This window comes from Notothenia coriiceps, unplaced genomic scaffold, assembly GCF_000735185.1.
Source record: "Notothenia coriiceps isolate Sejong01 unplaced genomic scaffold, NC01 NC01_scaffold00003176, whole genome shotgun sequence".
Classification (NCBI taxonomy): Eukaryota; Metazoa; Chordata; class Actinopteri; order Perciformes; family Nototheniidae; genus Notothenia; species Notothenia coriiceps.
Genome location: NW_011335877.1, coordinates 31,926 through 44,565, shown reverse-complemented (window position 1 = coordinate 44,565; position 12,640 = coordinate 31,926). Strand labels below are relative to the sequence as shown.

The window sequence follows — 12,640 nt, the reverse complement described above, 5'->3', positions numbered from 1 at the left end:
AGGCTACGTTCAGCTGGTGACTCGGGAGTCGGGACAGAGAAAATGTCAGGAGTTTGGAAGTATTATAAAATTGAAAGCGAAGGCAGTGTAACAGCCATGCAAGGCGGAGGTTTTGCGTGGTGGAGCTCAACACGACCAATCTAATACGCCACCTGAGAAACAAACACAAACAACAACACGACGAGTACACAGCAGCCACTCAGGTAACGGCACTGAAACAACCAACTTTTCAGAGACTTTTAAAAGGAAAGAGAAACTGCCCCAGAACAGTGAAAAGGCCAAAAAAATAACAGCCAAGATAGCTGAATTCATCGCGTTGGATGATCATCCGTTATCTGTTACCTTTTTTTCTCTTAATGCATAATGATCGGATCGGGAAAAATCGGTATCGGCAGATTGTCAAAATCAAATGATCGGAATTGGATCGGGAGCAAAAAAATGTGATCGGGACATCCCTATTGGCGACCATTTTATTTTTGTTTCTATCAGACCATATAAACAAGGGTCACTTTTCAAGACAAATCAGCTGTACGATTAAACAAAGTAATCTTTAACACTCTGAACAACTGTCACAAGAAAATCAACAGTTTACAAAAAAAATGCTTTGACTTCATGTCGTCTTATTTCCTAAGAGGTCTGAGTCAAAGCTGAGTAGAGTAATACTTACTGGAAACATTCACAAGTGCTTTATGGGAGATATGTGACAGGTTTCAAGTGATTATAACTGTAGAGTTTGCAACTGTCATTTCCAATAGTATTTATTGTAAAGAGTATGCAAACCCTAGTTCTTTATTCAATGTAAGTTAAAATGTCATTTTGAAAAGCCTTAAGTTCATCATTATAGACTTCCATATAGTTTAACATTAATTGATTGATTGATATGCATTCATTTTCAAAATTGATAGCTAATAATCCGAATATTGAGATCTTCATATTGTGGAATAACTTGTTAAAGAGTAATGGCTAAAAAAAGTGATGACATTGAGCTTAGTTTTCTCCTTTTCCTTCTCCCTCTCTCATTTGAGCTGTTGCTTGGTAACAAAATTGCTGCATTAAGATCAAACGGTCAGCCACAAAACATTCAATTTATCAGAGAAACACTTCACCACATTCACCAATATGAAGGTGATTATGTTCAGTGTTTATTGGAACATTTGTGTGGACTTGTTGGTGGTTCTGTTGGACTTAAAAGTAAAAACACTTTTTTAACACACAGCCTTCAAATGATCACATTTCAACATTTCTCTTAAACAGTTTGAACGAAAGCCACATAGTGTTCCCCTTATTTAGGTAGGATATAACTTATTATTTTAATGTACACTAGACCCTAGAGATTACTAAATGACATGAGGTTAAACAATTGATTTTAAATTGCTTCAACATATCACATTTTCAAGAACAACACCTCAAGTTACTAATCCATAATATTGGTTTTACGGTTGTTGTGACTGAGTCCACGGTGAGCAGTGAGGATGTGTCTTGTCATAAGTCTTAAATCGTATTGTTTGCTCTCTTGAGCTCATTGCATTGGATTTGTCTTAACACAACCCCGGCTCAACCCTATCAAGTGATGGGAGGCTCAGGAATTGGGCCACATATCCGACAGATGTGTCAAACAGCTTTAATCACAGTAACGCTGTCCAGATGCTCGGCTCTGTCACGGAACAGGACATTAAAATGTTAAATTACAGTCAGTAGTGGGGAAGCTCTTATATTCGTACTGTATGTATATGAGAAAACCTGAAGGGATAACATTGGACCAAGCGAAGAAGATGTTTCTGTCAAATACATGTGTTTTATTATCTTTGCTGCTGCCTTGTGGGTTGCCATAGGCACATCAGAAAGTGTCGGTTGACGGAAGAAATATTTTCCTTCAGGGTCTGATGGCAGTAAGGATTTGGGATTTAGCAGCCATCGATCATGTCTCGCTGTGGCACAGTTTCATCTGGGGAAATTGCCAGCATCAGTCAGACCAAGCGAATGAATGTGGAGTGAAGCCCGCTGTGTCCACACAAAATAATATTCCAGTCCCTGCAGTCCGACTCGTGAATTAATCTCTCTGCCAGCGAGGATCACACACTAATGTGATTATTGTCCCGGGCAAGGGCCACTCCTGGGGGACTTCAAAGAGAGCACATCACAGGGAAAATGAGAAAAGAGCTGTAAGCTGTGATGCTCACAGGTGCACTGCACTTTCTGGAACCCTATCTTTTGCTTTAAAGGTATTAACAGGTTCAAAGTGAGGACTCTGACAGCATCTGCCGTGTAGTTTTAGCCTACATACAGCAGCACATACGTCAGGGGACATGCTCTGGTGATAAGTTTAAGTGTTTTCGTTCAGCGTGTAAATTATGCAGGAGAATGGAATTAAAAGTCATAATCAGTAGCAAAAAAATAATGGTTCTTCTAATCTATAGGAAGGCAGTAATGCATTCAGTCGAGTTTTCATATTTTACAGTGGAATACCAAGAGGTAAAAACAAGCACACAGATCTTCAGGTGAAACAGGACTTTTACAACTTTACTCCATTTATTCTAGACATGTTTATACATTTAATTTTAGGATTGAACGGTGTGCTAAGGAGGGCTTCAGTCTAACCTTATTCGAATACGGCACCCTGTCTGATCTGACAATTCCTCTTCACATGAATTGACCTGGCTAGGGTCAGGACAAAGTTGTTGGACATCCTCAGTTTGTTATTATGGTAGGTTGATGCAGCATATTCAAGTGTTAGCCTTTTTGGATGATATTGACAGAATAAATTGGTGAAAGGCTACGTTTTAACTTTTGGATATTTAATATTGGATATTTCTGAACAGGAAAAAAGGAACTTCAGATTGTATGGCGACAAACAGCATTCAGTCACACAAATGGCAACTCATAAACAATTAAAAGCTTGTCGTAAAATGCCATTAATGACGAGATGAAAACCTCTAGTGTCTGTAAACATATTCAGCAGTGAGTCCTCTCTTTGTTCCAGGTGAACCTTTTTTTTATTATTTTTTTTAATGATTTATGCCTTGAGGTTATGAAAGGCGCTATATCAATTCAACTTATTATTATTATTATTATTATTATTATTATTATTATTATTATTATTATTATTATTATTATTATTATTATTATTATCATACATGTTTCTTTATGATCATCCTGCTGCAGTACTGCATGTAGTCACAGGAGGCTCTGCGGGTCACTGCAGGTTATCCCACTCCCCCCAGGACAGGAGAGTTCATCAAGGTCGTTGTTCATTAGTTCAAACAGAACACAGGGGTCACACACCCCACAGTACATCAGTGCAGCTGCTCTATCTCTTTCTCATTCCTCCACACCTGAGAGACTCTTCCCATTCCTCCTGCCTCCTTCCAGCTCCAGCCCCCTCGCCCTGCTCGAGCCACAGACCCCTGAAATATTAATGCTACCATAATTGAACTGCCATGCTTTCTGAACTGCGGTAAAATCGAGCAGAATCTCAATTAAACAAGCATATTATCCAACTTCCTAATCTCATTCATCGTCTTGTTTCTGTTTTTTTCTTTTCCTTTTGACTGATATTTTAATAATAGATGAATTGCACGGCTGAGTAAACTACTGATTGTGCGAATCGTTGCCAAAGGTTGAAATATCATCTTTTTCACATTCTGAAGAGCAAAGGGGGAGAAAGCTAAATCTCTGAACACAGAGGCTAATTAATTTCTACATAAAGAAGTTTTGCCACTTAAAAAACATCTTTGTCTCAGAGCTAAAGAGGGTCTCAGATTTCCAAGCTAAATGAGCAATTGATTGGACAAAAGGGAACAAAACGACGACGGAAAGGAACTGCACTCATTACACACACATCAGAAGCAACGCGAGTCAATTGGCGCTTAGTGTTAATCAGCTCGGCCTTTGTTTGAATAGTTCTTTAATGATCAAATGGGAATCAGTGTGGAGGCATTATCAGAGCTGCGAGAGGGGGGGGGGGTGTGAGCGGCTGTCTTCCCGTCCAAGGTCTTTAACCAAGAGAATATTTTAATCCAGCCTGACAAGTTGAGGATCTGCTTAATCCTATTACAGGCTTGCACATTAAACTACAGTAGGCCCACACTTCTCCGCCTCTTGTCTTTGTGTGAGAAAGCAGCAGATGGTGCCAGCTCAAGAGCCTACTGTAGTGAACTTTCAATGGGCTAGCGCTTGGACCCCTCCCCGTTACTAAAACAACACCGCCACAAGTGTGGAGAATGCTCTAGGAAACAACTTGTTGTCGCGGTATTCGTTTCCTCATTCAATCTTACAGTGTGTGCACATTTAGTGCATTTGTTTGTCGGTCAAAGTTAGGTGTGATGCTGCACCAGATGGCCAAACCGTAAGAGTCAAGGAACACAGAGCTTGCCAATTGTTCTTAGAAGCGTGCCAAGGTTATTGGAAGCCGCACAGTGATCACAGTTTCGCAATAGTTTAAGCAAAATACTAGAAATGTTACATTCTTAACAAATGTTCTGACACCCTATGAATCAGAGAACAATATGTTTCTAACCTTTTGTGATGTGTGTATTAGGAATGGAAACAGCGTTTGTTTATTCAGATACTGTAAACACACCTATGCTGTTGTTTTGGTATCTAAAACTATAAGATGAAGACTTGCTTTGAGGAAACCGTTTCCTGTCACAGAAACAAGCATCTCTTAAATGTAAAGAGGCAAGAAGACATTGGACATGATACAGAATCAGATTTGATATATAGTGTTCAAACTAAGACAGGAAATACCACTAACTACATCACCTGAAGCCTTACCATGCAGTTAAGCATGCAGAGAGCAAGCGTCCGCCCACAATCTCATACTCAAGCAATTAGACCTATCCACAGGAACTACCACCCTGCACATTACTATTGGCTTTCACTTCTTTAACATATACATAACATGTTTTGACGGAAATAACATGGTAGCAAAGAATGCTGTTGGAGATGTGTTGGATTTTACACGGATAAAAAATGAACCAAGATACAAGCTTCTTGACTGTAGACTTCACGCTGCGGGATTTAAAGATAACATTAAAGATTGTACAAGTTTGGACAGTGAAACTATTGTGTAGCCCTGTTATAAGGGAGGCTGTAAACTCGTCATGTCGCTCATGACAGAATCAGGGTTGGTTTGAAGTCTGAAAACTTGTTGGGTAGTTTTGACTGTGGCAGTGGCAGTAATGATGATGGAAACAATTAGGTTACAATGCCTTTGTACCAAATTGGTCTACATTCCAAAGTGTTCTGGTGTTGTTGACGAACAGGAAGTTTATCGGGGAGCGCTCTACATCTGTCAAACAGAGAGCTTTAAAGTACAGAGGCAGATTCCACTTGTCCCACTTGTCTCCACTTCCCTCCACCCCACAGCTTCTGTCCCCTCTGAGCCTTGGCTAAGTTAGGGTTAGGGTTCATATTGGCCTTCCCACAGTGAGCAGCTTTTAACCTCCTGCCAGCTTCATCAATCTCAGCCCGGTGTGATGGCTGCTAAAAGAGGCGGGCATTAAGGACAGCCTGCCGTCTGTAAATCAGCCGAGCTGGAGGGGGCCCCTCTCGTGTGCAGCACATAGGTCGAATAGGCAGCATACCCTATGAATGTAGACATCAACACTCGCAGCAGTTAAACCCCACGAGCGGACCTCCTCTCCACCAGATGGCCATGCCGGTTCTCCATAAATGTTTAACGAGGGGAGAACAAATTAAATCAGAAGGCAAATGATCAAGCACAGTTTGAACAATGTAATCCATATATTAGGTGGTGTTAGGTTGGTGAGGAGAACACAATTGGACAATGAGAAAACATTTTCTTGTGGGGATTATAAGCCCCCATCCCAATTCTCTTAACCAACCCAATCTTACCAACAAAGCACAAGCCAATTAGCACAAAGCCCTTAGATTTTGATTTTAACCAGTGTTTAGCAACATAAATCATCATGCCTGGGAAACAGTGAAACAATAGAAAGCCTAAGGCATTTATTTCTACTTGACTTATAACTCTGAGACGCCAATGTTCAGCTGGAAATAAAGTCAATAGGCCTGAATTGTGATGGAGTGGGTTGGGTGTACATAATGTATAGCACACTGAGAAGTGTGGAGCCTTGTTGGTGATGGTGTAGGTGGGGGGGGGGCGGAGGTCGCAGTGGTTCAGAAAGCTAGCATTGAGTCACGGACAGAGTTAATACCATTAACATGAGGCATGGATGAGAAGTTCAGAGTGCACGTTCGTCTGAAAACAGATCTGACATCGACTCTTTTGTCCTACGGTCAATTTTTTAATTACATCCCTTGAACAGGAGTTTGACCTCAGCGTTTCATATTGACGTTGTTAAGACAGCAAGAAGATTAGAACAAAGTTGAAATCAAGAACCATGTCAACAGCGAGCTTTATAGATATTGTAAGGTTCAGCGCACAATGGTCACTGTATGGGTTACTGGTGCTCGAACAGCACATGCCTTTTTTGGGACACCATGATGAGGAAAATGTCCCACTTTATAAACGTGTGACCCTGGTTTAACCATACCAGAACATTTCAAAGAAAATTGATCCCGTTTAGAACGCACATTTTGATCTTTAGTGTTGAATGGCTTTGTGGCCGGCCTCTCTGACCAAGCTTTACACCTGCCGCCACTGCACCGCGGTTCTATAGCACAATATTTCAGATTTCCATTTCTTCCTAATAGCATTGGGTTTTAATTCCAAATACTTAGACACCAAGTCTCCTGCCATTGTCTTGTCGGTCAACTCTCCCTAATCTCGTATAAATCCCTGCTTTCATCCCACACCAGTGAAATCCAACTTCTTCTCCTATGTGCTGACACTCTGCTGCTGAACGGGGCAGATTTACAATTGGTATATTTTATTTAATAAATGTGGGCCCTGAAAATGGGTTCTAATGGGTTTTATTTATATAAAAAGAGAGGGTCGGGTAGGTTGGCTGGCCAGTATTTTAATTAGTGTACGCCCAAACATTGTTAATCACCGGTTACACCGAAAACACGCTTCTCCTTTGAAATGTAATCATGATACTTTAGAAGTGTGATGCTCAGAGCACACGTCCTGTCTTACATAACTACCAGCAACTCTTTTTATAATTTCACATTACTCTAAAACTCTTAATTTGTTGATATTATAGTATTGCTGTTTTTGTTATTATGGTGTGGAGCTAATTACTTCAGTGTAACCCACGGAGTTGGGCCCGAGCCAACTCGAGGGAGACTAATGAACTGGCACCCCAGAGGGTGTTAACATCACTGCTACAGACACTACAATTCCCATACATCCGTCCTCCTCTCTCCAGCCTCTCTCCACCCTCTCTGCACTGTGGACCCATCATGTGCTCATTATGGTCCAGACTCTGCTCTGTTAGCTGCAAAATGATCCAGGTACTCTGCAGCCGCACACAGCTCACTCTCTGTAACTGTTAACTATGAAAGATTGTTCTGCCTCACGCCCCTCAGGCTGCAATATTTCTGCAATAATAGATAAACGTGTAGCTGCATTCTAATCTTTTTGAGTCATTGTTATCAGAAACATGCAGGCACCGATGTCGGATGCATTGTATTATAACTTTGATGGTAATTTTGATTTGAATCTCGGCTTGGTTTCGGGAATAAATTCACTCTTTCAGTAATTCTGAACATCTGCCATGCATTAATAAGTCCACAGGCTCCTTCATTTGTTTAGTCATTTATTTCCATTGTCTCCAGGAAAACACACTTTCCGCTACACACTTCCACAGACATCAAACTAAAAAAACAAGCCGGGTCCCAGGGGGAAGGGGATGATAGCAGGCTTTAAAGAGAATATTTCTTTGTCACAGTAAAACATTGAACTAGCGCAGCACCGAGTCCCTGTTGATGCAAATGAAAGTGTGATATGTGCCTGGTGACGCCTGGCTGAGCAGGGAGCAGTCGGGCTCACGGTCACGGGGGATTTGTTGTGTTTGGGGTTTGTCTTTTCTGTCTGCCAGCGCGTGGGTGGATTCATGGGGGCCTCCGTCTGTGCTGCTTTTACAGGTACCCCATCCTCAGCGCGCCAGAGAAATGAACTGAGGACCGAGCAGCAGACAGCACGCGTTACTTGAGGACGTCCGATATTCAAAAGACAAACCATGAGGTTACAGAAGAGCCCGGGATTGGCCGCCGTGCTTTGCCTGATCATCTGTATGTGTGCCTTCTATGCAACGACAGCCTTCGACATCCCACTGGAGGGTGAGTGCTGACTCTTAGTATGCATGACTAATTCAATGACTGGTATTTTTAAAGGGCCAGTTTGCGTTAATAATGAAAACACACATGTTGCTTTCACTTTCTAACAAAGAAAGAGTCAAGATGTAATTGTATTGAATATCCAGAGAGATACAGTATGGACATGTTTCTGAAATAATGTTGTATTTTAAAATGTTGAGTGCTGTAAGCTCCGAAAACTAAATTCCATTGACTTCCATTAAATTGCATTGGAGGCAAGCATCTCTCTCAAGATAGATTTTTTATTTGATTTTAGGAAAGTATGTTGAATAATTTAAAAGGCAAGTTTAATGCACTAAAGAAGAACATGCATACAGCAAGTCCTTTCAACTTGAAGAGAAATTAATCAAAGGGTTTCTGAAGGAGAGTTATAAGTATGGATATATAGAGAACTGAATACAGCGTTGGATGCAGGACCCCGTTCATTCATATGAAAGTTCATGGTTGGGCTATAACAGTGTTCGTACTGGGTAGTCGATATAACAACAACAACAAAAATCAGCTGATTTACAGAAGTCTCTTTCCCCAATGTAAGTCAATGTGAAATAGTATTTTTGGACCCATTGACGTCACAGGAGTTTTAGTACCATCGTTAGCCATTACAAATATTTACTTCAATGTCCGACACGCTTCCTGGGGGCTTGGTTTTAACCCCCCACCAATGCATGCTGGGATATTTGCAAGAATGTGATCTTCTAAACTTGATGACACACATGAACAGTGAACATCCAATTTAATACATTAAGCCTCATGTTCATTCTGAAATTAAAATATTGTACATTCAAGATAATAACTCATTCATTATACAATTCCCAAATGTTTACACAAAGGACCCTTACTTATTAGGAACACTATGTTGATTAAACACAGTCCTTGATGAAGCAAGCACATGCAGCAGTGTATACAGAAGGACAGGTAATGTGAAAGGAGTGTTAAAATAGTTAAAGCTCATCTACAGAGAACTGGTTTTATCAGCAAAAAAGGTGTCGAATAATTTACAGGCGAATAAATCCAACACAGAGAACTGTTACACTCATCAAGCGTTCTGTGAATGGAATACATTTACAGCTCTTATCTCGTGTGAATCAGGTTTGTTTTCTTTGTGTTGTTTCTGCGTGTACCCCAGTTTCCTTGGAAACACATATCAAACCTCTCCCTTTTTAAATTATTCAGAAGTATCTGTTAAGAGCTTGATAAAGAACAGTTCAAACAGGCTTTTCTGAGGAGAGGTTTTCGTGTTCCCTGATGTCGGAATATCCTTTTAATTCAGCCTCCTGTTATGCATTACTCATGTGTGTGTGTTTAGAAGGGTTTATATAGAGAATGCTTGAGACATGAAGAGATTATTCCCAAAATGCTGACTGTTTTTCGTTTTGTTTATTCCCCCCCCTGCTGCCATGGATTGTGTAGTTTTAGGTCATGTAAACAGTAAGTTCACTCTGCCATAGCGTAGCTCGTATTAGCGACATTCTCTGCTGTCTGCTGCTAATCTCTTTGGTTCGCTGTGGAGCGCAGCAGAAGCTTTACTTACAGCCATATGTGTTGGATCACAATCTCATGTGTCATCAGTCGTGACTCCATTTAGCTCGTACTACTCATGGCATGCCCATATCTTCCTCTATACACAGTACTATTCATACTTATTGTGTTGTGTTTGTTCCATATTGTCACAAGTAGGCCATCATACAAGACCAAATAAGAGAATAAAACCAATCTAACAAAACCACTTATTCATTTGAATCATTAACTTTTGACAAAATACTACATGTTTCATTCATTTAGAGTAATGTTATTGTCAGTATTATACACCAATGTTTTTGGGATGTAACTCATCATAAACCTCACATTCCAGTGGTTCCCAACCTGAGTGAATCTGACTGGTCACAAGAGGATTCAATGGATAAGAAATAAAGAAAAACATATTTCCGTTTGACGATATTCTACAGTTTCAGAGACTACTCTTCATTTGTGCTTTTTCTATGAAAAGCTGGACTTTTTTAATACTTAAGGATTATCTTAGAATCCTTAAGAGATATTCTTCAATGGCCGAACACCTTAAAGTTCTATTAAGTATTACCCCTTATCTGATGGACTTTCTTAAGAGTTGTGCACAGAATCCCTTAAAAGATATTTCCTACAAATAAATGTAAGACATTAACTGCATTAGAAGAGATGTCATAAAAACCTTTTGTTTGCTTGCAACTGGCTTCTGTGCCTGTTTCACTTACCGTTATCTCACAGATGTGGCCTCTGGATTGCCAACGTGTCTGTTCTGGCCAAAAGAGAGCACGCTTTAAACTGCAAAGGTGTGTAAAGAGCACAGCTGCAGAAGGTAGAGTGATCCAACTCTAAACAGCCGGATAAATCAGGTATCGAATACTAGATCCATAGTGCGGAACATTCTTGTGACCATGTGCTCATTTTTCTTATTCATTTAAGTTATATTCAGAGGGACCTAAAGTCTTGTTCCATTCTTGATTGCTGAGGACTTTCTTGCAACTAACTAACTTTAAAAGGAAGACTTAAGTATAAGACCAAGATAATGAGATACTTAAGTAAATATTATCAAAGAAACCTTAAGAGAAGCCTATTTCTTCCAGTTGATTTTGTTATAAGGAAACTTTAACTTGGCTTCAAACTAAATTCTTAACTTGAGGTGATTTGTGCAAAAGCTGCTCGACGAGGGGTCACAAGTTGACTTTCTAACAGGGGGGTCACAAGCCAAAAAGGTTGGGAACCACTACTCGTTTCCATCACATTGACTGTGATACTGCTGAACAGAGCTCTGTATTAAACCCTGTGCTGTGTTTCTCCAGTCGAGCAGCTGCCCACCATCACCGATCAGTCGCCCAGCTCTCTCATCGCCTTCCCCTTCGACGAGAGCTTCCCGATGATGTGCGAAGCCAAGGGAAACCCCGAGCCAGAGTGAGTAGCTGATCGCAAAAACAACAACCACAACAACAGTTTGTCTACAAGTTGAATTTGGGTGGGAAAAGAGCCTTCTGCAGTGCTGACCCAAGGCCTTGACATTTCAACACTGCCTTTCTTTATGTAGATTCAGATGGACCAAGAATGGCCAGGAATTCGACCCCGATCTAGACCCCCGACTGATGAAAGAGGAGAATTCTGGGACCTTTGTGATACCTAATAATGGGAACCTCACAGAGTACCAGGGAAACTATCGCTGTTACGCCTCAAACAGACTGGGGACCGCCATATCCAAGGAGATTGAGTTCATTGTGCCCCGTGAGTAACATACATCTGTGTGTAGGTCTGTGTGTGTGTGGTGCTCTGTTACAGTGCTTTCAAAGTGATTCAGGGCCTGTGTAATGACTGCGCCTCTCCATTGTGTGCTTTTCATTGTATCGGACGTGGCAGAAAGTCATTGGGGCTCCCGAGCTCTCCGCCCCTCATCTATAGCACCGCACTGGAGAAAAGAGCATTGAGGGGGATGCAGCCTCTCCATCATTTCCTCTGCTACACTTTCCATTAGCTTCCACACTGTATATACACTCTCAGGTTGAATCCACTCTATGGGGGGGAAGACATTTAGCACTCAGACACAATAATAGTAGTGATGACTGATTTGTCCAAAATCTCACATAGATTTCTCCACTGAGTGATACAGAGAGCAGGAAACACTTTATAAGCTTCTGACTAAACCCAAGAATGATTTCACTGCCATCTCCTGGAGAACGAGGGAACTGCTTCCTTCGTATCATTCATTCCCTTCTTTTCTTCAGATGTCCCAAAGTTTCCTAAAGAGACCCTGGATCCTGTGGAGGTGGAGGAAGGCCAGGCTTTGGTTTTAGAGTGTAACCCCCCTCAAGGGATACCCCCCCTCCAGATCTACTGGATGACCATCAGTAAGTGAGACCTCTTTGTTGGGATGAATTAGCGGATGTCTGATGATGTTGATAATAATAATAATAAAAAAATACAAATAATAAAAAAAGAAAATACTAATAATTTAAAGCAGGGGTCTCAAACTCAAGGCCCGGGGGCCAAATCCGGCCCGCAACTTCATTTTATGTGGCCCCGCAAGAGCTTGCAGAGAATATAATACGTTTATTATACGGTTACATGCCACTTTACATAAGCAGGTTGCCCCTAAACTACATGTCCCACAATGCATCTCGTTTTGTGACATGGCACTGAAGAGACTTGCAATTATTTGCCCTGGACTTCTGCTTTCAGACGTAGTTAATTACTAAGTTATTACCCTATCCGATAATAATCTAATTCAGAGGCAATAATGTAATATAATACATTATATATATATAAATATATATATACATTATATAGTTACAACCGGCCCTTTGAGTGCAACCATAATGCTAATGTGGCCCGAGATGAAATTGAGTTTGACACCCCTGCTTTATACAGAACATACTGA

General features: G+C 40.9%; 1 protein-coding gene across 1 annotated transcript in view; it reads left to right on the top strand.

Annotated features, from left to right (window-relative positions):
- The window catches only part of LOC104941122 (neural cell adhesion molecule L1-like protein), a 38,567-nt gene extending 26,449 nt beyond the window's left edge, over nucleotides 1-12,118 (top strand). The window contains exons 2-6 of the mRNA XM_010766168.1: nucleotides 8,014-8,208; nucleotides 9,655-9,672; nucleotides 11,061-11,169; nucleotides 11,300-11,490; nucleotides 11,988-12,118. Of these exons, the coding sequence (XP_010764470.1) occupies nucleotides 8,109-8,208; nucleotides 9,655-9,672; nucleotides 11,061-11,169; nucleotides 11,300-11,490; nucleotides 11,988-12,118 (549 nt within the window). The 5' untranslated portion in view covers nucleotides 8,014-8,108. The remainder of the gene's footprint in view (nucleotides 1-8,013; nucleotides 8,209-9,654; nucleotides 9,673-11,060; nucleotides 11,170-11,299; nucleotides 11,491-11,987) is intronic.
- Nucleotides 12,119-12,640: the final 522 nt, after the last annotated feature.